The 26,810-nt window shown below is 39.9% G+C and overlaps 1 protein-coding gene across 3 annotated transcripts in view; it reads right to left on the bottom strand.

The window, feature by feature from the left end:
* cacna2d2a (calcium channel, voltage-dependent, alpha 2/delta subunit 2a) overlaps positions 1-25,942 on the bottom strand; it is a 146,973-nt gene extending 121,031 nt beyond the window's left edge. For all 3 annotated transcript variants that reach the window (XM_020629031.2, XM_020629032.3, XM_020629033.2), the window contains exons 1-2: positions 25,505-25,942; positions 20,523-20,604 (exon numbers count right to left, since the gene is read on the bottom strand). In XM_020629031.2, the coding sequence (XP_020484687.2) occupies positions 20,523-20,604; positions 25,505-25,620 (198 nt within the window). In that variant the 5' untranslated portion in view covers positions 25,621-25,942. The remainder of the gene's footprint in view (positions 1-20,522; positions 20,605-25,504) is intronic.
* Positions 25,943-26,810: the final 868 nt, after the last annotated feature.

Raw genomic sequence — 26,810 nt, 5'->3', positions numbered from 1 at the left:
ATCACAATCTAAACCAGAGCAGACACACCCTTAATGTGCTGTAATGTTTCTCTGCAGATATCAGTCTCCAGTTTCCACATAACTGGGTCTGATCACTTCCATCAGAAGCAGCGCACTGTTTGACTGCTGAAAGCCTGCAATTTCACTCCTCCCTGCACCTTGATCTGATTATTCATAAAGCAAGTAATTATACCTCCATTAAACCTGCAAAAAAAACAAAACAGGATCAACAAAAGTCTAACATCATGGATCAAGTTCATTATTGAAAACATTCACAGCCTCAGTGAGACAAAACCATGGTTGATTGACAACCAATTAAATCCTTAAATACGCACTAGATGCTAAAAAAAACAAAATTATGGCCTGGAACTTAAGGTGACATCTGAAAGATTGCATTGTTGTGTTAGAAGGCTGATGTTAGCACTCTTTTGTTAACTCATAGGCTGTGTCCGAAATCACTCCATATTCACTATATATACATATATAGTGCACTATATAGTGGACAAGCCATTTTGTAGTGAGTATGATCATACCCTATATAGTCCACTCAATGCATCCCACAATGCATTTTGAAAAGTAGTGTATGACCGATGGTCACTATCCAAGCAAATTGCCCATCATGCATTACAGTTCAAAATATTTTTACGAGTGGAGTGGCGTTTGACTCAGCTGCTCTCAGACAGACGAGAGTAGCGACCAGCGTTAACACAGAAACTCAGTAAAGTTCAAAACCAATTTGGAGCGTTTTGACTGAAATCTATGATCTGTTAAAATAAAGAGCAAAAGATCGTTGACGTTAGTAATGTTAGTTTGCCCTAATGTTGATGACAGACACAAGATCAGAGTCTGTGAGCATAAAAAATGAGCTAGTTGTGCCGAAATGTTTTTTAATTTTGCAGAGTGAGAAGCTCTATATAGTCCACTGCATCAAACTCACTATATAGTTAGTAGGGAGTAGGAAAGGAGTGAGTGATTTCGGACACAGTCATAGTGTGAACTAAACACACTTACATGACATCCAAATAAGCAGTGAGCAGGCTCTGTTATTCTTCTTTTCTCTAGTACTTGGCTAAAACAGCTTTAAACGCAAGGCTGTCCCGTCCATGTAAACATGATGTTAACACGGTGCTGACAACAGTGCAGCTGGTGGGACTCATGCTTCTCACTCACTGTAGACAGTCAGAGGGACATTTAGAGAGGACATACTTGATTTCTGCTGTATGTATGTGTAAAATGTTGCACATTCTTCCATTAAACAATAAAAATATCTTTGCTCATTAGTGATGGCTAAATAAAAGAATGTAGCTTACACTTCTTCCACTGTATTAGTATTATTAGCTTTCAGTTCTAGATCTGTTGAAACAAACTTATACAATAAGTGTAGAAAGATAGTGTTGTGTATTAAGTGTAGGAAACAAAGAGCTCCTCTTTTTAAAAGCATGTATTGGCACTAAAAGTTGCAATCTGGAGCTCTAGATGTAAAAATGAAAAAAGAAAAGAAAAGAAAAGTATCTCCTTGTAACTGTCTTTTTAAGGTACAAACTGTTCAAATTAAAATACTATATGCAACAATCCTACTTTCCACCCTCCAGACACAATACTCGTTTCCTCCACTACTTTCCGATGTGACAGGTTCAACTGATTGTAACTGATTACAGCACGCGTGCGTACTCCTGTTGGGTGTCTACCTGTTTTATGAAGTGTGTAATTGAGCTCTCTATGGCTTAACTTTCAACGGGTAATGATGCTCTCGTCCTTCCAGCCTCTACCCCACAGTTTTCCAGTGACAGCATGCATTTGTGTTTTATAAAGCTATCTTCCCTTTTCACTGTCCATCCCTGTACTGATTCCACATTTGACATACAAATGAGACCTGAGCTTTACTAAGTGGACCTTGTAAATCCCTTTGCATTGCATTCCTCACTCACACACATGCATTAACATACACATATTTAAAATCAGGAGAAAGACTCACTGAAAAATACTAAAATAATATAGAAAAATAAAGGTTTTTTAGTGGTGGTTATAAATATTAAAGCACAAACTAGCTTTGATCATCCATTGAAACTCTGTATTGTAGCCAGTGAACCTTAGAAGACCTGAGATAATGTATGTTTTAACCCATCAGGGGGACATAATGGGACTCAAAGCCGACAGACATTAAAGATAACATCTCACTCTTAGTGTTAACACTAAAAATGAGCTTTATGAGCCACATTCCTGTCAAAAGAAACCTCATTTTGATGAAAGTCAGTTTAGAGAAAGCTGTAAAAAAAAAAAAAAAAAAAAAGACAGCTACATCCCCCAGAGTTGTGCGTTATAAACGGAGCAAACATTCAAGAAAGCGCTGTCAATCAGCATTTGTACAAAGGGTGCGACTTTGCGACAATCAATGCCTTGAACACACGGGCAGCACTTTGAAAAGCTCTACAAACACACTATTAAGACAGAGATCAATGCAGGGCCATGCTTACTATGTTATCATACAACACACACACTGCATCCTAACTACTGCTTTCTACTCGTCAAATAACAAACATAAACTTGTTTCACTCAACCTCTCAGAATCAGGGTTGAGACCCTGAGTGATAAACATATGCTTGTAATATCTCTGTTATGCCTGCAGAGTCTTTTATATCACAATAACTCACTGCGGCTATATTCAGTTCATCAAAACGTTTTAAAGTAAACCAACAGTTTCTTCTCCGGAGAATCTCCAGGGACTCTAAATCGTTCTTTAAACCTGATATCAAAATAATCCGCAGGTTGCTGAAGATTCCCTTGTGGAAGAAAATGGGGGTCATTTACATAAAATAACAGTCTAGACTAACCTACTATTGTCTTTTGGATGCTAGAATAAGCCCATGTAGCACAGCACAGAGCAACAAGATGAAAGATGTCCCTGTTCTGTTGTTTACGTCTCATATGTATCCCTGAGTGTCTGTGTGTATCAGAAATATTCGACTTGGAGGGACTGTGAACCAGCCTGACTGATGGCTGAAAAGAATGAATCTCTTTAGAGCCAGAAAGTTTACGCCTTGGTGCATGAATTTGAAAAGCTCCAGCACAAAGGCACAGGTTTCATAAAATTCTTATTCTTCAAGCTGTAAGTTTTAATTTCCACCATAGTGAGTCTGCTGTTGTGGAGTCTTTATGTCTGTGAGAGGGGGAAAAAAGGCAGACCACGGCCCTTATACCTGAGTATAATTCTTCAGTATTAGATCATTTCTACCACACAGTCGGATAATGGGAATCCAAAGGTAACCATTAAACACAAAGAAGACTAAAGTCGAGTCAACCAGCTGCATGTTTTTAATTTTATTGATCTCCAGTTCCAGGCTGATTGCACTTTAGTTATTTTTTAATATCTGCTCCAACTTCATCCCGCCCCCCACAACAAAAGAAAATTATAGTTACTGTTTGATAACGGAAAGTACATTCTTGTCTTTTAACTTTTTCTAAACCCATTAAATCCATTTTATAAATTCACTAAATTGTAGCCTTATTGGTAAATATGTTTTTCTCTGTTTATTTTTAATATTATTGACAACTGTCCTGCTCTTGAAATACACAAGTCAAACAATGTTTTCATAAGCAGCTGTCATGTCCAGCTCAGGGTCTTAGGTTGTTTTTATTTCTATCTTGTTTTATTTTCTGTTTTGGGTCACTAATTTCTCCTCTCGTTTCAGATCCGTCACTTCCCACCCTCATGTGTTTCCCACCTGTGTGATTGTCTGCCCCGCCCTGATTGTTCCCAGCTGCATCTCGTTGTCTTCCCCCTCACCCTACTATTTAGTCTGTAGCTTCCCTTCCTTCTGTGCCAGTTCGTCTTCGACCCCTGTGAGAAGCGTTCAAGCCTTTTGTTTCCCCTTTGATCACTTTTTTGGATTGTATCTTCTTCAAAAGTAAAGACTGTTTTTTTCCCCCATCAAAGACTGCGTCGAGAGTCGTGCTTTTGGGTTCACTTACCTGTGGTGTTGTTACAGCAGCAGGATTTAACTGATTTTATTTTATTTTTTACAATATTGCTCTCAGTGGTTGAATTTGTTTCTCATTCCAAATCTGCTGAAGAAAGCTTAATGTAGAACTGAACTCTATTTTTAGATCCAAATCATGCTTATTCAAACAGTGGCCACATTCACTTTTTGGTACACGGTAACTTCCCAATTATGCAGAGGGCAAGGACAATTTTCATGGATTATATTAAATCAAAAGGCTGCCTGCTGGCCGATTAAAAGACATACAAGTGAGGCTTTATGCACATATGGAGGTTTTATGTAATTGAAAGGTTTGGGCTACTGCTGAAACAAATTAATACAGTACATGGAGTTATTCAATGAATTAATAAAACACTATATAGATTCATATCACATTTTCAATGGTTACATTTGAATGTAATGACTGCAGACTTCTTATTTTACAGGATTTGACTTGTGTCTTGCAATATCTGTGCTTGGATTCAACTAGCAATGAATGTATTACATAAATGTAAGTGGTAGTGTTGAGTGTTATCCATGTCTTTCAAACTGAATTGGAATTGGATTTGTAAAGGGTTGAAAGTAACGCAGGTCCACAAATGTTTCAAACAACCAACTAAAAAAACTGTCTACTGACAACTGATGCATTTATCCTGATACTCTGCAGGGAGAGTTGTACTGAAATATGTGGTATACTTAGATGAAGAGGTGCACAGTTGACCCCAGCCTTGGCTATCAGCTCACAGAGAAGCTTTAGAATTGAGTCACGCAGAGAGCTGTGACTAAAAGCTGCTAATTTGAGTGTAGCAGTCCACTTGATTCAGAGACACTCTAAATGTGTTAGACATATGCCTTTTGAGACAATAGTCAAACATATAGTGGCATAAGAGCCATAGAAAAGCTTGTGACTAAGTGCCAGTTTGAAAATAGATATGTGAAGCCATGGGTTTTAAGAAAAAGGCAGTTGAAGCAGAGTGAGTCTGGGCCCGTGTGCACTGTGCATGTCGGTGTATCATGAGCTTATGTCGACTGGTCTTGTTTGGTGGCGCTGAGGTGCTGAGAGGAGTCCGAGCAGAAGGCTTCACCACTCCGCACATTTAATAGTGAATTTAACATTTCCAACCCTGGAGTGTCTTCAGTGTTTATTTACATCATTGGCAGATGAGACTGTTCCCCAACCCCCATGTGTACAAATACACTCCTGAGCCACCTTCAACGGCAAAAGCTCTCTACCAAAACACTACATATAAGCAAGGAATTCACTCTGTTTTTACATACAGTGTATTTCCTTATGATTTGGCTTTAACTGAATCTTTTTTTTTTCATGCACACAAATGTACACCTAAGCTCCACGCAAGCACACACACGCCTGGCTTCGCTCTTCGTATAACATTATGAGGCTCAGTGAGTCCTGGACGGACTATTTATCCTCCTCATTTGATGTTAAATCCTTTACTATACAAACAGCTTTATCCCCTTCTTCCTCCTCGGAAGACCAGCAACGTCATCTTTATCTGGAGCAGTTACAAACAAACAAACAAGCACAACAACACACACACTGTACAAATTCACCTAGATCAGTTCAGCTGAGTGCAGCTGAATTATTCATGCGAGGAGAATTTACAACAAGCCTTCATTATGGGCAGAGACAAATGCTCGGTTCAGAAAAGGTGCATGAACTACGGGACAGGTCTGAACTAAAATGCAACATTACCATTTTATTGACACGTCGAAGTGAAATACACACTGTATCAGTCTGAAATGAACTCTGCGAGGCTTTAATTGCTTTCTGCAGGAAAATAACAACAGCACATAAACCCAGTACAGTACAGCTCCTGAAACACGTGTCAGTGTGGAAGGCCGTGTTGAATCAGAAGTGAGCTTAACATTTTGAATGAGGTTTGGTAATGGACCATTAGTGCAATATCATGAGTTCATTTAAAATTTTATATTGCTAAAAAATGGATTCCTATTTGTTCTCAGCAGGCTGATAGAGACACAGTGTCATTAACTTAATCACTCGAGTGATTAAGTGCGAATCTATGCCACTTCCTTTATTTATGGGTTATTGGCAGTTATACGTTTAAGCAGTAGAAGAGTTTATGACCCCTTTATACAAATATGTTCCCTTTAACTCTCTGTGGTTAAGCTGAAGCTAAATGAGAGTTTTTTGAGGAAAAAAAAGGTTAAACGGTCAAAAGATCATAAGGTTGAAACTGATTCTTAAAAGGACTTTCGGCCCTACTTCGGCGTACAGCTTGCTGTCTAAAGCTTGCTACGCTTTAGTGATTTGGGGCGTGTAAGACTAGCTAGTTATGTGTTGCACAATCTGAGATGCAGCGCATAAAGGGTTTGTATTGAGTCATTTGATTATAGATTGTTTTTTTTAGGCGTAACATGTATGTAGTTGTGCATCCTTTGTGTGTGGAACAAGCTCCGTGGACATGTGTTGGGAACTTGCCTATTTATGCCCATGTATCTATGCATCCTCTGAAAATCAGAGCTCCACAGTTTGTTGACCAGGTTGTAGGTGGTCTAAGCTTAAGGTGCAGTCGTTTTCTGTGTCCTTAAGATAGGAACGCAGAAAATCAAAACTTGTGTCTGAGAAAAAAAGGATAAGCAGGCAGAAGTTTACTTTTGTAGAAATTGGAGTTTCACCTTGCACAGTGGAGGTAACCCTTATTCTAACATCATGAAGACACATCAACACATCAACGCTTTACATTTCAGGAAGAAAACATGATTTGACTAATAAAAAAAAGTCAAACAAAATAAAATAAGGTATTTTTGTGGCAAATAAAGCTACATAACTGCACATTATTCTTTGATCTGAAACAGTAGACTACGTTTCCCTTTCATCTAAACTTTAAGTGTCACTGTCTTAGCATTGTGCATGCTGGCTCACTGTCACACTGCCATGGCTTACTGAGACACTTAAATAGAACTGACTGTCCCTACTATTACAAATCAAGATGTCTGCTGTGAAAATGGGCTGTCCCAAGCCAACCCAGGACTTTATGTTCATGTTGGCTGAAAAGTTACGACTGAAAATAAAAGTTGATCTGATGAAGTTTAAAACCTGAGACAAGATAAGGGACCTTGGACAGTGGATCCCCTAAAACTTGGTTACACAAGAACCAGACTTATTTAATAGATTTGGCAATGCACCGTCAGTGTACACTGGATGGATCCTTTGATATTTTAAGTCTGAAAAGAAATGGCAACCTGGCAACACATCAAACTCAGGAACAAGAAACAAAAGAGGACCTAACTAACTATTATACATGCTGTGGACAGGGGATTGTCTAGAACATTTGCATTTAATAGACTGAATTGAGGTCGGTCTCAGTTGAAGAGGTCTTTACTTTCTGAGTGTCCTTGTAGTTCAGTCTTTGCTTGCAGCACCTCCTTTAGGCCAGCTCGAGTTATGTAACTGAATTTCACCCATTATGTTTTCTATTGTGTGGCGCTGTCTTGACAACCACTGGTAAAACAGTAGGTGGATGAGCAGCTACAAGAAATGAGCAAAGATTATAACAGACATACAAATATTTAATATTTCTATATCCACAGATGTCGAATTTCAAGTTGAAATCCACCATATATTAGGAGAGACTTCATTTGAAGAGCTTTCAGTCTTTCCACTTGTTTAAAGTCGTTTTTATCTAAGAGCTTTTGAGTGTGTTTGTATATGCAGACCTGTGTAAAACGAACTGCTTTTGTCAATTCTGTCAACGACTTACTGCACAATACTGTAAATACGAGTGCAGCGATTCATACAGTACGTAGGTGTATTTGTAATAACAGTGGTCTATTACACAGTTAAATTTAACCGTCATAGACTCATGAAGTGTATGCAGAATAAGCATTAGAAAGGACTTCCTACTATAGCACTTACAGCAGATAGGTGTGTGTGTGTGTGTGTGTGTGTGTGTGTGTGTGTGTGTGTGTGTGTGTGTGTGTGTGTGTGTGTGTGTGTGTGTGTGTGTGTGTGTGTGTGTGTGTGTGTGTGTGTGTGTGTGTGTGTGTGTGTGTGTGTGTGTGTGGGCGCAGGTAACACAGTAGGATGAGGTAAGGTCTCGGTGGATTACTGAACAACCTCTAGAGGAGACAATAAGAGGCCGTCAGGGGAGGAGAGGCCACATTAATGAAATATGAATGTGTTTACTGAATAGCTGTCCTGGCAGCCTCCTGATGGCCGGAGGATTTTAAAAATACACAGAGCAGCTGATGGCTTCACCCACGCTGCAGCGACCCCAGCCATCTTCAGACTCCGTTCTAATCAGCATACAACTCATCGCAATCACAATCACCCACAGAAATTATCATCATGGCACTCTTCATCACCATTTCCATCCTCGCCACCGTTGCGTATTCATCTACATTATCGCGTTCATGGTGCAACAGAAACACGCCACTGCAGGAAATTGAAGTTGGCCAGATCAATAAATACAATATGAAATTAAATTAGCTGCCAAGATGAAGTGAAAATGTGAAAATGAGTGTTTTAGAGGCAACGCCATCCAGTCAAAACAATCAAAAAACCCAAATGCAAATATTACCGTGAGGCCACTGCCTCCTGTTATGGATTTAAAAGTGAGCTGAAATAGGTGAGGCATGTACGCTTTGATGTGTGTACCTGTGTGTGTCCCTGTGTGTGTGCATGACCATGACATCATTTCTGCAGTCTAATCAAGGAGAAAAGGAGCTGGCTATACAAGACGTCTGCAATGGAAACACAATTGACCTGCTTTAATAAGAAAAACACGATACCTGCACTTTGCACCACACTTTCACAGAGACACAGAACACCTTCCGTTCACCTGCGACGACACACAGCCTAACCACCTGCAAACAGATCCGAATGTATCACTGCTCTTTTGAAGTTTTATCTTCTCTCGGTGAAGGATGGCCATTCGGTGTGTTGCAAAACTCCATCTGTTCATTTTAATATGAATAGGGCATGTAAGTTTGGTGCTGCCGGAGCGGCAGAGATGTGAAATTGCGGATGGCGTGCAGAGTGGCCCCGACACGCAGGGTTAATTCAAACTGCCTTTGATGTCTGCCTGTGTGTGAAATGAGCTGGTGGTCCAGAGTTCACACAAACACACTCCACCAGCTCATATGTTCAAGGTCGTGCACGTGTTGGAACCACTATAGCAGGAAAAAAAACTCAAGAGACCACTTGTGCAGACCCATGGATCAAAATGCACAAGAAAAAAACTTCAGCTCTACTGTATTGAAGACACCAATGAAAGCTCAACTTTTTTTGTGCCACTGAGTCTTAAATCCATTGCTCTCCTCTGGATTTAACTGCTGAGCATCCCCAAACATTCACTCACATGCCATCCACATCCACACGACAAAGGAAGCTAAGCTGCCTGTAGGCAAAAACAGACTGCTGGCTTACACACACAATACCTATGTAAAGAAGATACTGCTGCTGTACTGCAATAATAGTCAGAATGAAATTTTGACTCTCATGTACAAATCATGTCTTAGTAATTCTCTATAGGAAGTTACTTTGACTTGTGTTGACTTCTCTATTCCTCACAATCTTAGAAATGACACCTCACAGTCAAAAATGTCATCATAACTCAATTAAAATATCTTGTAAAATTAATGTGACCAAAACTGTGTTATTTAGTTCTACAAATACGTTCTGAGGGACAGTCATGTCAATATTGATGCCCATTCAAATAATTAACAGCAATAATGGACCTCTACATCTAAGCTGGCAACAGAAAAACTGTAAACAAGAAATCAGTGTGGACGCCAGAAATATTAATATACAAACTCTGCACTTGGATCTCAGTTTAGTGGGCAAACTGTTGGGCTAGAAGTCCAGCCAATGACACAGAGCCAACCACTGTTTCCACGAATATAAACAACACGCTTATGTAAGCAATCATCATTGATTTATCTTTCTTGGTAGCAAAACTTTAAAACACATTTGGAGGCAACATGATTGTCTGTTTTGATTAGAATATACCATAAGTGATAATTTGACGTAGTTCAAAAAAGTAAACTGTATAATTGGCTGGGGGAAAGGGTATGTTTGTCATTATCACTCAATTTTACAGTGAAATGACAAAAACAGGAAGTTAATGTTGCTCTGTAATTACGTTGAATATGTACAGGCTGAGGTTAATGCCTTTTACTACATCCTGCTTTCACTTCTATTAATATGTAACAAGCCTGATGTCTACACATTTTAAGGTAAAAAAACATGTTTTTTATATTTAAGTGGGCTGATATGTTCTTGTTTGTTTTTGTTGAACTGATAAACTCTTAAAGAGGAAAGTGATTTTATCAAATCAACAGGGACATTTTTCAACTGCTCTGTTTATTTATTCATTTATGTGTAATGTAAGTCTCCCCTATAATTTATATAAATATAAACAGTAACCTGCTCTCTGTTTGGAATTTCATTGCATTTTCCAGTTCACATCAAGCAATTTGTAAGAGGATGGTTTGAGAGTATCCATGCAAACACCAGGGCTTCAACATGGAGCTCATATCCTCAGTCTTGCCCGTGGCAAGGTTTAAAAAAAAATAGAAGTACTGTGGTGAAGGGGGGGTCATGGTGTCTGTGAACGAATCCTGATTCCTGCTTCAACCCACATCTAACTTTTTATAAATGTTACCCAGATCCTAGTCTTTTTAAATCTTAACCACGCTCACTGTGAGGCTATAAAAACTGTGATGAATAATGTGAGTTATTACAACATGTACAGTGAGTTCATGTTCAGTACAGTCTGAACATTATGTAACAAGGCATTTCCTCATAACGTGAATCAGACTTGAAATGAGACAGGAACACATTTTTCAGAACATGTACACAGTAGAAAATGGTGGTTTATAATTGTAATTTCTAAAAAAAACAGGATTGGTATAATGAATGGGTGAACTGTATGTATGTCATGCACATGCGTGAGTATAAGTGAAACGCAGCCACTGTAATGGTGGAGCACAAATCCCATCAAACAAGGAAGCACTGGGAAAAGGGCCAGAGGCAGAGATGAGAGTGAGTCCAGTACGAAGCCAAAGAAGGGGGTGGCTACATTTGTGGAATCGGGAGGGAGGGGTTCTTCTACAGATTTTACAGTGAAATAAAACAGCAGGAACAAGGCAGGAGTCACTACAGTGTGCAAAAGTGAAAAGATGTAGGTAGAGCTCCTCAAGAACCCTCTCAGATGGCAGCAGAGTTACTTACTGCCTACAAGATCAAGAATTAAAACGCTTTTCTGGGTATTCCACAGCGGTTCAGGCGTTTGAGAACCACCCACAGCTGAGGCAAGCCAATTAAAGTTATTCAGAACTGTGACCAATCAATCACAGGCTAGTGCAGGTGGAGGAGGCAGAGTAGAAGAGGAGGACAAAACCTCAGAGACTACAGCGCACAACCAACCTCTCTCTTTATATGCACACATAAAAAAAAAAAAAATCATTTTGTTCACAATGGAAAAATAAACGTCACACCTACCACTTCACACAGAGAGAAGCACTCCCTCTGCAGTGGAATGAATAAAGCCCTTCACACCTGGAATTTTCTAGGGCATCACGCCACTCCACATTACCACGGCAACCCACTCAGGAAACTGTACCCAGCTTTTTCTCTCTGTCAAGCACAGATACTAGCAAAGACAGGTCAGGTGCTCGCTAAAACATCAAACCGAAGACGGCTGAAAATTACACAAGCATGCACACACACGCTCTGCAAACAATAGTGTGTACAGAGAGAGAGAGAGACGAGGAGAAAAGATGTGCAGCGTAGGCAAAATAGAGCATCTTCCTCTGACAGTGCTGTAGCTTTAGCAGACCTCTAATCCTATTTTGACACATAATGCTATATTGTATTCCTTTAAACAAGTGCAAGGCCTTCTTTTCTCCCCCCAAAAATGAGCCACGAGGAGCATGAATGCATCCGCTTTTTTGTTTTCAAGCAACAATTAGTTACGCAAACACAGTCCCCCCCTATGTGCCACAGTAAATGTCAGCGAGATTAAGATGTTCCGACCATCTCGGTTTGTTCTGTGCTGACACTTTAGGGCCTGTTTCCCCCCCTCAAGTGGGCCTTTCACAGCTCTTTCCTGCTAATTCACTGTAATGGAATCAACAAGCACATGCACAGTGATGTACCATGAGATGTTTTAAATGTGTCCAGAGAAGACGTAAAATGCCTGCAGCATGGTGCATGTAGCGCAACGTCTTTAAAGCCTGCATTAGGGTTTTTAATACAGCTTGCTTTACTCCTTTAATGAGCAGAACAATCGTAACAAGAGAGAGAGAAAAAAACGTTTTCAGGAATGATTTAACAAATCTGTTGACATTTTCAAAATAATAGATTACAGAGGTTAGATTTCAGATTACATAATAAACCCACTCATCCTAACATAATGAAAACGGAGCATTGTTTTGAAGAACATTAGATTAGTATATCTTCCGTTTAAATTCAAATTGAATTTGATACAATTCTGCAAGTTTTGCAAACATTCAGCACAGTAAAAACTTTTTCAACATGTTGGTTAGAATATCAGCAGTGATTACATTTACAAAATACAAATAAAAACACAAACAGAATATGGGACGGGAGACAGGGCACCAACACTAATCTAATTCTAGTTTTTCTAAAATGTCACATTTTTATTGCACTGCTATTTCAAGTTATTCTTTCTAACACCATCCCCGGGATATCTGCATGCAGGGCTGCACGCTACAGATATATGTATTTTCATTTATATAAACACCGCCAAGCAGTGCCAGGCCATCAAGCTGGGGAGCTGAGGAATCCTTGTAACCTTCCCCGGTGTCAGAAAACCAATAAAGAGGCAGAAAAAAATGGATAGAGTGTGTTTGTGTGCCCTTCTGTTCTCCTGTCAACCAAGGGGAGGCTGGCAGGCTGGGAGTAATGGTGCTGACCAGTTCTCAGACAGCAAAACGTTCAGCTTGCTACTGGTTTTATGTGCCTCTAATGTCCCACAGTTATTTTGTGGTGAGTTTTATTTTGTTTTTGTTTGGGGTAAATACACAGTAAGTGCTGGAATTGTCACACAAAAACAGAAATGTTGAGAACAAACAAAGTAAAAAGCCGTTTGCTGACAGACCATGTCCAAGCTATAATGACCCTGATGTGTAACCCTGAGGACCTCTGTCTGCAGGGACTGTCATTGAATAGGTCTGAGAGGGAAAGAAGCCAGGTTTAGAAATGGATAGTGCCACAACAACGCAGATAGAGATACAGCTTTACCAGACTGCACTTTTTTTTTCTGATATATAATCACCTTAACTGAAGCCAGTAAGTAGGGGGAGCTCTAAATGTTTTGGCTTCACTTTGAAGAGCTGTAATTTCATCTATATCTTTTTTACAGTTTATGTACTAAACATCCTGAAAATGAGCTCATCATGGTTTTATACTTACTCAATAATAGCATGATAAGTCTAATTTAATCTGCAATATATGAAGTGTGTTAGGTATACATCTTATCAGTGATGATAATCAAATGCTGCCTGTTCACATGAGCAATAACAACAAGTAAAAGGCAGCAGTGGGTCCTGACGGGAAAGACAGGGAGAAGCTGTCATCTTTTTTCTTCTTTTCAGAAAATCAAAAAAGCGACAGCAAAATGTGAAGTGGGGTTTTCCTAAATCAGAATATAACATTTTCTGGAGAAGCTTGCGATTTCATACCAGCAGATTAGACTGCTCAAGGTTTGCTGCTGTTGTACAAAAGATTTTCTCAGAGCAGTCGTTTTTCTGGTTTATTATTCTAATAAAAGACCTTAATAAGAGCAATGCAAAGTGTGTGTTGATGCTTGTTACACAATGAGTGAAGGACTCTTCAGACGCGCTGGCAGACAGGAACCTGAAGCCAGAGCGTAAACTATCTATCTCGCCTAAATAGCTTGTGATGTTTTACACAGCCAGATAACAAGCAGTGCTGTAGTGTACTGTCCAGGCCAGGCCAGAAGATGGAGGAGAAAAAGAAGGGGGGAGAGGGTTGAGAGAGGAGGCCTCTACACTCTCTCTCTCCTTTAAAGGTAACTACTCATGGTGGGAGGAGGGACATCCAACAGTTCCCGTAAACTGTCTGCAGGCGTAAGGAGCCATCAAATCAAGAAACAAATGGTTGTGATAAGCTGCACATCATTGTCCACTGATGGATAAGCACAGTGAGAGAGAGAAAGACGGAGAGAAAAAGAGGTGGAGCTGACATCAGCTTTAAAATTTGACAGGGGTGGGGGTGGTGGTGGTGGTGGTGGGGGGGGGGGGGGGGGGGGGTGGTGGAGTGAGAGCAGGGGTGATAGTAGCGCTGGGCATTTGAGACAGATTATTGGAATTTTCTATAGTCAGCGATAGTGAGTAAATCCACCAGTGCACTTTTATATAGAGATATCTGTTTGTTGGGGCTGGCTGGCGTGGCCTTGAGTAACCTCCTTTTCTGGGAAGCAGGGGGAACATTTGGAGAAGTAGGAGACATGTGGAACTGTGTTCAGCCTGCATACAACATCTCCCTTAAGTCATAAAAAAAACGTACCTGTGCAGATCAAATAGATCTAACAGCTTCAGCACGTTAACTAGAAAAAAGATGACTTTCTGTGTACGTACACACACACACACACACACACACACATACAGACATAAGCATGTACACGCAGGCTGCAGGCACCAGACTCAAGAGGGTCTGTGTTGGACTGAGATAAACCTGCAGCCAGCATGTGGTCAGCCTACTGCTGTAGTGTTGAACAGACATGGCAAAAGTGAAGGGAAGAGAGCAAGAAAGCAAACTTGGGCTCAATAAAAAGTTTGAGAAAATGTGAAACCTTGATGAATCCCACATCCATTATGTTACGCTCCTCAATTCCACTTTGCATCCACGTGCCGCTATATTGATCTGGGTGTGCATCAGTCTTGTGTTTCCAGTAATCAAGAGCAGCAAACTACATGGAGCGAGACAGACAGATCCTCACAGTGTAGCGATGTGAGGAGGAGCAGTTCAGGAGCAGTCATGTGCACCAGACTGAATTATTTATGCTGATTAGACTCTTCTTATTAAACAGAATTTGAGAGACTTCAATACATGTTGTACGCCGTTGCCATTTAACCGGCTGCCTAAACTGAAGCTGTGGAAATTGAAATGACTTTATGTGTATGTTTAGGCAAAGTATATTTACTTAAGTACTGTACTTAGGTCCAATTTTCAGGTACTTGTGCTCTATATATTATACATTATACTCCACTACATCCCAAAAGGACTGTTGCAACAGCTACGAGTGACTGTTCGGATACAGATTTATCACAAAAAGGTCTTTGATAAGTATGTGTAGACCATTGTTAAATAGTGAGCCAGAGGTTCCTAACCTTAATGGCTTCTGACTCCTTACCAAAGAGCATCAAATTGGAGCTTTTTGTCATGTTTAAGATGTCTATTGTTTGAATAGTTTCAACAAAAAGAGATTTTACCATTCAACTTCTCAGATTGCTTCATTTAAATAACTATTCAAGGCAAAAGAGGTCAAATTATACAAAGTGGGAATACAAAATGTACTCTTCTTTTCTCTTCAAAAACCCCATTAATCATCTCCTGACCCTTCAGACTAATCTTAATACCCACTGGCTGGTCCTGACTCCAAGGTTGTGACCAAGGCAATAAGTACCCAACCGTACAAAGGTTAGAAGAGGTTACAGTTTCAACAGTGACATGCCACAACTGTTAGACCCTTGTACATATTATAGGCAAAGCATCAACAATCTATCAATGCCATGTAACTATCAGTACCAGTACCCTTCAGCTAGGTAATAATTAATTTTACCTTAAGGCACTCTGGGATATTTTAAGATCATTGTTGTTACTTATGACGCCAGTGACTGTGAAGTGAAGTGAACAGCCAGTCACATGATATAAACTAAAAGACTAAACTTGATCACTCTAGCTCTATATCATCTAAAATCAACACCGCTAAATGTAACAAGTTAGCAGGTCTATACATTTGGCAGGCTACAACTAACACATCTATGAGCAAGCAAGCAAAGGGTTGCCAGCCTTCTTTAATTTAGCGTCCTGGCCTTAATCTGCTGTTAGTTCCTTGTTTGTTGCTAACACAGTCATTTGCAAACGACAAGCTATTTTATTTAACAGCCAGATTAGCTATGGGAATCTAGACGCTGACGTTGTCCAATCAAACCAGAACTTTGTTTCATGAGTTAGCAAGTCATGATGTGGGTGAGAGAGCGAGCAAACAATATGTTACAAAAACATCTAGGGTCCCTAAATGCATCAAATCACCTTCTGATTTTGACCCTGATTCTCCCAGATGTCAGCAACACCCCTATTTGGCCAGAACAGGTTCACGGGTTCAAACTTTTTGTGCATTTTATGGGAATGTTAAATGAACATTTTTGAAAGTTAGCTCACACTGTTTCCACTGTAAAGAAGATGAGAAGAGGTGAGGCCCTCAGATTTTCTCAGCAAAACTGTCTTTTATATCAAATCAGCCCACAGCCCATCATGGGCAACTGACAAAGACAGTGGAGGTCTGATTCATTCATTCAGTAATATTACATTCTTTACACACTGGCCATAGAAAGTTATGAATATATGGATGTTGTTTATAGTACCTTTCAGTACATATTACTGAACTGTGACTTTTACTAAATACTTTTAGCTTCATGGGTTTATGAGCAACTCTCCACCTGACTGTAATTATCTTACAGCTACAGTATACATTGAACGTCTGTGTCAACCTGATGTATAAACATATATGAAATCTTATCCATCTGTGCATTTGATAAACCATCAAGTTGCTGTAATGTTAGTGTGTGGGTGCAGGCTTCATGTGTGCACATGAAGACCTATGTAAATAAGCCTGAGGATATGGAAACAATGCCAGTGTGTCCATCGCTTCCTCTCATCACTACATACTGTTACACATCAAACACACAGCACACGGGATAATGAGGAGGATAAGGTCTAAAAACAGAGTCGGTCTGCTCATATTTGAATTTAGCAATTCTTGTTCTTCCCTTCTATCATTTCATCCATCTTAAGTAGTTTGACTCTAAATATACACACAAAACCGCCAGAACATTCATCTCAATTGTCAGGGCCATTCTTCATCCTTTTCTCTCTCTAAAACCCTCCCTCCTCCGCTCTAAAAGCCGCCCACTCTCCTTGTCTATCCGCGCTCCACACTCTTCCATTCCAAACTTCCAACTCCTCCAATACATCACTCAACCTCTACCTTCCTTTCACTCCCTCGTAAAATAAAGTGCATCTTGACCAAACAGCGGCAGAATATATTAAAATGTGATTTTAGACACTTCAATTACTTTACATTTGCTAGGCACAGTATGCACAAACTAAAGCACATCAAAACACTCTATATCTGTGTGTTGTTTCTCAAGTCGACCAATTCAAAATGTGTTCAGCTATTTCCGTGCTGCCCTGTCTTGGCCTTTCTCTCTTTTTCACCCGCTTACCTCGCTTGTCAGAAAACATAAAATCTCAACGGAGAGAAAGTGCATAGACCACATTATATTCAACTTACTTCCTTGTCTCTTCCCATGTAAGACAAACTTAAACATCATTTGCACACAATTTACTTTTTTTTTTTTTGTCTGTGAGAATAAACTACGCATGAAGAGGGAGGGAGTGCGGAGGGAGGCAATCTTGTTACCAGCCGGCATAGCCCTGGGAAGATTTCTATCAGACACACGTATAGAGAGAGGCATCCATTTAGAAAATGGCTTTTCTAGGCATGCTGCGCCATTTAGCACACCCTGTGACGACTCCTGTTTGGGGCCATGATAAATGTTCTTACACACCCGCCCAGCGCACACTGTCAGGCCAGCACAAACATGGCCACGTGGGAACCTTACACAAGTCTTAACTTGGATGGATGTAATATTTTTCAGAGGGATTGGCTTCATTGATTTTGGCCTACAGAGAAAACTTGTAGCGAACATTTGTTTAATCCACAGAACTTTTAAGCCAACTGAACGCCATGGCAACATCACATCTCAGCTGTAGGTCTTATTTAGCCAAGGATTATTCAGCTTTGGACATGCAAGTTTTACAACAAGCAGTCAAGAGAAACCATAACTAATCTCATCCCTGCATATAGTACATCCATCTCAAAATATAGCAAAGAAATATTTACACAAATAAATTGATAATCAACTGACAGGAGTTAGTCAGCAAACCATCCACCAGCCACAGCTAATAGTTTGCAAGGATTTCTTTTCCTCTTGCTTTGTCTTATGTGACAGTAAAGTCAATATCTTTTGGGTTTGGACTGTTGGTCACACAAAACATTCAATTTAATGGCAGCAGCCTCGACTAGGTAAAAATGTGTCGACATTATCTGTTATTTAGAGACTGACGTAAACACTGTGTTACAGTGGCCAATAACAGAACTGAGGAGCTTGTACATGACAGTTGGATAAAGGAGGAAGGAGAGAAGAATGAGTGCTTAATCAGATCTACAGCACGTTTAATTAAGCAGCAGATAAATGAGCGGGGGGGGGCATTAGACATTACTCAGACATTAGTAAAGAACATGTAGCAATATCAAAGTGTTTAAATGCTATGCTACATTAAAATGATTATATATATATAAAATCCATTATATTATTGTCAAAATAATGGAATGTACAAGTATAAATTATTATGAAATATTCTTAGTAACATATCTTTAGGTAGCCTACTCGTTTTTTAGAATGGGCTATTTCAGAATTATGTTTTTTTATACTACTAGATCATAATTATTGATACGTGTACACTTGTTGCAGCAACTAAATGTGGAGCTGAATTGTATTGCTTTAAACTTGTTGATTCTCATCATATAATACAGCATAGCTCATTAGTCCAATAAGTTTTGACATAGTTATACTACTCTGAAAAGTTGCTAACCAAAGCTATTTAATCCATTGACAAAATGAACATTAGTCCTTAATGTAGTGGATCAGGTGTCCAAAGTAGATTTCAATTTATCTATTTAGATTTTCTATGTCTTGTATTTAAGATGGGGCCATACAACAAATATAGTTTCACACTTTTGTACCCACATTCGAAGTGATAATAAACATCTCTATTCTTGAATCTAGAAAGACATAAGTAAAGTTTAATTTCCTGTTACTGTTTCCTGTTAATGTTATTATTAACATATATATTATTACTTATTATTATAAACATATTATTATTTTGTTCTACAACTAGTTTAAAGGACTCTGTATAAGTCTAGTGGCTCGTTTTATATATTTTGGATGGGAACATTTTTTGGCTTACCCATTAGCAGATAGACCAAATAGTTACATTTAGACCCTTGCTGCATTATATATATATTGATATAAAAGTTAAAAGTAGCTGCAAGATAAATTTAACCTTCGTTGAAATTGAACATTTGCGTGTTTAAGCAGTTAAGATATTTTCCCCCTTTAGCTCCTAAAAGCAAAAGCAAAATAATTTGTGCTACTTAGAAAATACATCATCACCCACCTTAGTGCAAGATTGCTTTTCACAGTTTATGAAATGAGGAAATTCTCACCTTGAAACGGTGTGTAACATCACTTTAAAAGTCTACTGCCATTTTAAAATCCACATTGCTCGAGGGGAATACTAAAAAAAAAAATTGCACAAACTGCGAATGGCAAATATTAATATAGTAAAAGCGATCTGTTATATTTTGTCTACACTGGATGAAAGTTAAAAATCCACCTTGCTGTATCATGTAGTCTGAGTGTCTGCCTTATATCCACTGATGGTCATTAACCTTTAATCCAGCACCATTGCTGTCAACTCACTTCCCCCTCTCTGGGATCCATCAATGTCGCCACCGTACCAACAGCAATCCCACAAACCACTGTTACTGCTAGCATTAAAGCTACCACAGGCTCCACACCGGCTGGATGAATCACACTCAGCCATATAGCAATAATGAAGCGTTTATCTCAGGGTGCATTACAAACCTTGGAAGCACGGTGAACATGCGCACATGACAGACATATGATGAAACAGTGTCAGTCACACTCTGCTCACCCATCTGCTCTACCACAAGACAGACACGTGTTACATACAGCCTCATACACAGACCCAAACAACCAACACCATGTTCTGCTGCATGTGTCTGTCTTTACAGGTTAGTATAGTGTTTCAGACTGGAAAATCCAGTGCTTTGAAAAAATAAGTCAGATTTTCTTTAATTGTTGGAATCATTTTTGCTTTTTCAAATTTATCTTCACTTTGAAATATGATTTCCCAAAGGTCAATTCAGAATAATCAGGACAGAGATTAAGCTCAAGGAAATTCTTGGAAAAAGCTGATTTACACAGTAAAAGAAACGGAGTCAAATTGTTTCTGAGAATAACTAAACCTGAATATCTTTAAAATATAAACTTTTTTTTTGCTCTGCTCAAATGCATTGCCTCACAAACATCTCCCCCCCCCCCAGAGAGCGTATGCTGTATAACCTTGCACAGTGAAGTCTTAATGTATTAATAATGCAGGGAAACATGGACATGTCACATGCAAGCGTGACGTCAACTTACCGATCTCATCTGCTGAGTCCCGGTGACATGCTGCAGAACCTTTTCCAGCTCCTTCTCAATGCGTCCCGCCCAGTGAATCATTCTGAAAAGTAAGATGAGAAATAAAACATCATCAATCTGCATCACCTGAGCATGTCATTAGAGGAGCATTTTATCTCTCTGTTGTAGCATGCGAGTGTGTTTGTAGGACTGGGAACTCCTCCTCATTTTTGTGTATCTCTATTTAGGTTATCAAGCAGTCACTCCCCCCTCCTTTTCAGGATGCCTATCTGGAAGTATCCCTCTACTACCTCTACTAATGTCATGGTTACCCATCAGCACCTTCTCTTCCCATCACATCCTGTATATATCTGGTCAGCCCTGGCAGGACTGGCGGTTAACGTGCCTGCCTGGGCTCTGCTGGGATCAGCGGCTCTGCAATAAAACTGCTCCGGTCTGACAGAAATGCACCCTAAGCAGGGGCTGATCTCCGCTAGCCGGAGCCAAGTTTGGAATTAAGAGATCAAACAGCTCGAGCTCATCACTCCTATATATCTCAGCAAGCAACAAATGACTTAATGAATGAAGATTTTCACTGGATCATTTTAAAGCAGCAGCAGGGGCTAACCTGCCAACTTAGATACACACTGAACAATTTACCTCCATGCATATCCAACAAGAAATTCTCACTCAGAGGGGGGGGGGGGGGGGGGGGGGGAACCTGTTATGAAGGCTGATCCCTCAGCAATCAGATGAATAAATTCTGTCATGTGGTTTAGAGCCAACCACTGACTCTGTGCCAGCCTTTTCCTTTCAGCAGCCTGCAGATAGCTAATCACTAGCATCAACAGCACAACAGTCGTTTGTCTTTTAATATGACGATGGAAACAAATGTCATCTTTAAATGTCAGATTTGATCAGAAGACAAGAGGGAAGACAGATTTATTAAATAGCACAAATCTTCCCAACAGTGACAGCACTCGCTGTATAATCACCAAGCCGGAGTCGGGCCTCATCAGGAGGGTGAAAGCAGAGCAAACACGGCAAAATGTGCGCAGGCTTACTTTATGTTTATAGGGACGATTTAAGAGAAAGCAAAGGGTGCCTCAAAAAGGATCGTGAATAGCAGGAATGCTAGGAAGAGGCCGCTAACTATGAAAAGGTCACCTCGATATGAAACGAAAACAAGCTTACAGTGAGAGCAGAGCTGAGCAGGACACAGTGATACTAACAGCGAGGGACATCACCTCTGCCTCCAGCCAGGCAGACTTCTTATGCAACTTCGTCAGTCTACACACCAACAGTACTGTGTTTAAATACATATAAACAAAGCTTTGACATAATGACAGGCAATGACAGAGTCTATGTTGTCTTAAATTCTGATTATATGTCAAAACAAAAAATAACATTGACTGTGGAGCTGGGCAGTCTTGTGTCAAGAGTCAAATCATTGGCCAATCAAAACACAGCAAATTTTTGTTTATGTGATTTCACATAACATTCAATCTGAATTATGGTTGAATGATATTGACTTTAACGTGGACTTGATGGTACAGAAGATAAAGGTTAATCCTTGTTAGGTCACTTAGAACTGAGGCTAAGCAGTGACTCGGTTGAGTAACTGTCTCATATGAGGATATCAATTTCATGTGCAAATTAGTGATACGAGGAACTAGCTTGAGAATCCTTGTCTAAAATACACTTAAATGTAATTATCTTGCAAGTTTGACTAGGAGTCAAACATTCGACCGTGTGATATTAATACTTTATAATCAAAAGTGACAGTTGTGGCAATGTTCATTTTGCCAATTTTGCCCATCCCAATCAAACACAATTAAGAAAACTAAATGAGTTTTAATGGATGACCACACACCATCTCCAGGTTCATTCTGCTGCAACGGTGCTCCAAGTGAACACTGAAATATCTTAATTGCATAAGATGGTCTGTTGCTATAATAATAACGCTATAAGAATTATCTCAGATCATGTTTATTTTTGGACCACTTATTATATGCATACATCAACAGACACTTCTGAATAGATTAGCCTCATCACTCCTCCTTCCTTCCTGGTGTTTTGAAATCCATTCCATTCCATTGAACACATCAAAAGAATCAATACTTGAGTATGCAGAGTGATATGCAGGATGCAATGACAGGTTGTCATCCAAGGGGCCCTCACACAACTGACCAACATCAGACAAGATCATATTTGTTTTGACTGTAAAATTGAAAGGCAGAAGCACTATAGTGTCTAATGTAGCATGCTGACTTGAGGTTCATGTTGGACTAAATGTAAATGAAAGAAGAAAATGTTTTATTTCTCAATTGTCCATTTAGTAACAGCAACAGAAATATCTGGGAAGCTTGTTGGTCAAACTACATGCACTAATGAGGCCCAATAGTAACTCTTAGAAACTTCTGTTTTTTAGAAAGATCACAACTTTCACAACACAAAAGACATCGTCATTTTGTGCAACATGAAAGCCCACTGAAGCTCTCTAGCTCTTTGTAGTCTGATGTAGTACTAAAACTTTGCCATTTGGCACCTGTGTTTTTTGATTTATGTCAGCAAAACAGTACAGAAAAGCAGCAAATGTGATGAAATGAGTTTGGATGGCTGACCCATGTGTGCCAGCCAAACACTGTCACCTTGCTCACTCGGCTGCAATGGGCCGCATCATTCCAAGTGCAACGCTGAAATGGTGAAATATCATTAAGGGCAAAAGGTGGACTATATATATGTGTGGAAATAACAAAATGTGGGGGAAATTGCTCAGAGTTTCATCTATACTAAGGTGAATGATGATATTTTACATTACTGGTGACGACTGTACAGCTGACCGTTTAGATATCAACACAGGCTTCCCACATATTATTTAGAAATGTGAAAGTAATTTACCCCTACCCCACACACACTCAAACACATCCACACGTGTGCACATTTATACAAATGTAATGGAATAACTACATTAAAATAACAATTCAAGAATCCAGGCTTTTAGTCAGAAAAATGTACACTTGTTGTATGACTTGCTGTCCAAAGAAACAGGAGGAAGAGGACATTCAGCTCTTTTTTTAATGAAATTACTTCTTTAGCTAGATTCTCCAACACACTCAATTTCTATCCGATGTGTGTAAGCATGCGTGTGTATGTTAGGTCTATACGCCCAATGGATAGCCACAGCAGATCCCCATACGCTTCAATTAGGTTACTGTCAAATTAAGGCAAATAGCACAGTGATGTGGGTGACACAAAACCTAGTTTTAAAACCCAGGAGATGACTGAATATAATACAGACAACACATGTCACCAGACAAGGACTATTTATCTTATTTTCATCTGCTGCAACTGGGACAGCAGGCCCGCCTCAATGATAAAACATTTGATAAGACTAATATTGTCGTATTCAACTGTAGTCCAATATTATAAATCAACATTTTAAAAGAAACCTTGGGTGTATTTGGAGGGAAACCTTTAGGGAATAACTAAACTACATTCTAAACATATCATGTTATTTTCACAATTATAAAAATGTAATTTACATTATATAATAGATATTTAAACAATACAATTTCAATGGGCATGTGAATTTTCTAGCAAAGTCATCCAAATGTAGGAAAAAAAGATCAACATCACTATTATTTTTAGAGCTCAAGTGATGAAATCAGTGGTGCAGCTAATTGTCGTTTTGAGTCAATCAACAGTGAAATAAAGCTAATAACTGATTTCCCTCTGAAAGTCACCTTGGTCATCAGAAACAACAGAGCCCGACAGATTCCAAAGATGGATGCATCACGGAGCAACAATTTAGATTCTAGTCATTTGTGTGAACCTGACTGACTAATCATCACCACAGGCTACACAGCATGTTCACATCAGATCACCACGTCATCATGTGCACTTCAGTGAGGAACTGTTGCACTCCGGCCTCACCGGGTTGCAATGCAATGCCCGAAAATGGGATTTTAAAAGGAGAAATGTTCACTTAGAAAACAGATAAAACACTTCGGTCAAATTCTTGTCGATTTTGTTTTGAGCGATCTGATGAATAAAACGCCGGCTTGCATAACGTTTCAGTCTGTAGCAGTCATTCAAGGTGAAATGTTATAATGTTCACAATTTAAATGAAATTGATATTTGTATTCCAACAGAGCTCCAATATAATTCACAACAAGCATACGCTGAAAAGACTGAAAGTTTAAAAGTAGTTTACACGATGCTAGATGCGCACCCACCCATCAAAGTGTTTCTGATTAAAGAAACACTCTGATGAGGTCGTATAGGTGCGTCCACATTTCAACCATACATGTTGAACTAAACTAGAACTTCTCGTTCTTGATCGCTAAAAACATTTCCACGTGTCAACGTAAGGGCCACCTGCTCCCAAAAGGAGTTTTGGAGTTGGGGTGAGACACGAGGACTTCACCTGCACGTATAAAGCGCTCGCGCTCCTACAGGAACATTAATTGGTTTCCTCTATGACTCAAAGTATCCGGTTAACATCAGACGCTGTCCTGCAGTGGGATAGAAATAATTATTTCCACGGTATCCACTGGAGTACTTTTTTTTAGCCTCGCTGTAGCTCAAGCTATCCATCATGAGTAATTGGGCTGTTCTCCCCCATGTAGTGACAGCAAAACAACACATCCACTGTTATCATCTATTTCATTTTTTTCTCATGGATGTTCTATTCAATTATTGCTTGGTTGGCTTAGTCGCCAGAGGCACCTGTGCGTGCTCCCTGTAGCCTGTTTCCGTGTTCACGATGACAGCAGGCTCGGGGTATTAAATGCCAATGCCCACATCGAAAACAAATATATAGGCTTTGTGAGATACACAACGCAGCATCTAAGACGGAATAAGCGTCCGTGTTTTAACATCAGGAACAAAACCACCAACCAAGGTTCAAGGCGCTGCATGTGCAGGCTTGTCGGGGCCACCTGTCCTAGTTCAGATGCTCCGCACCCCGGTTTACCCCCCAAACGGTGAAGGGTACTTACGTGTAGTGCTGGGGGAAGAGGTGGGTCCCGTCTGTCGGCGTGGAGACGCATATGATAAGTACAGTTTGGATTGCGAAGAGGCAGAAAATACCGTACGACTGCGCGCAGATCGCCATTTTCCATTAAATATTCAAGAAACTGGGGATAAATAAGAGAAGGACCGGAAGGACAGTCTCTCACAGCTGAGCTAAGAATAACCGAGCTCTGGAGAAAGTGTATTGGTAGGAGGTGACGGTTGGCGGAGGCTCCTGGACACTTGAGCCGGCAGTGAAATCTCAATCAGGGACGCACAGAGGGTTGGCAGCTGAAGACACGGGAGATGCGGATCAGGAAGATGCTCTGCCGCCGCTGCTGCTGATGTGCCTGGGTGCCTGTTTGCGCACTCTCTGTCCTCCCTCCCTCTCCGCCGCCGCGCACATTTGCTCCTTTTCTCTCCCACTCTCTACAATGTAACAACCATACAAAGTCAAGCTGACCACAACAAGAGACATTTCCCATCCCGGTTTTTAAAGTAAAACCATTTATGTTTTTTGTTTTTTTTTGGAGGTTGGACATTTGGGCTTTGAAGTGACAGGATAATTAATGCTGAATTATTCATCTGAATTATTAAAATGAAACATAACCTTTTAAAATGTTTTCTCAATTTAATGATCAACTAGCCTACTTGCACGACATTGGTCACCAGGGGTATCGGGCATGGGAAACACATATCAGGGCTCAGCAAAAACCTTCATTTTTTAAAGTAACTTCCATTTGAGGTATAGAATCAAGATTTTGCTTGAAAGGTTCCAATAACGTGGTTCGTCTTATTTTGAAGGTCAAATCGCTTCACTTCCTGTGTGTATTAGGTACTTATGTGGCTCTTGACTATCTCTTAAGAAGCGGTCCTTCCTCCGTTCAAACAGTCTATTCCTGGGCGACAAACGGGGGCGCGCATCAGGCCACCTCCTTTCTCCTCATGTCCAGTCTCCATCCTCTGTCCTCCTCAAACTCGGGATTAGAACAAGAGATCAACGCTTAGTTTTGGTAATTACAAGCCTGGCTCTAGAGGATGGACTGCATCAACCACAGTGTAAACATTCAGCATCACCTTGGGGCTGCTCTCCAACTAATTTGTTCTACTTATTAGCACATCTGGTCCAGTGGATGCACATTTAAATGAAAGGAATAATATCCTATTTTTTGTAAATACCCAGCTGTTGTTTCATGTTGTCGCCAGTTATTTAGAGGAGGGGGCCTTAGAGTAGCCTATTTGAGATGTAACTTCACAGAAGGGACGGGCATGTCTCCTTGTTTATCATAACTG

Source organism: Labrus bergylta, chromosome 5, assembly GCF_963930695.1.
Source record: "Labrus bergylta chromosome 5, fLabBer1.1, whole genome shotgun sequence".
In the NCBI taxonomy this organism is placed as follows: domain Eukaryota; kingdom Metazoa; phylum Chordata; class Actinopteri; order Labriformes; family Labridae; genus Labrus; species Labrus bergylta.
This window is presented reverse-complemented; position numbering and strand designations above follow the sequence as displayed.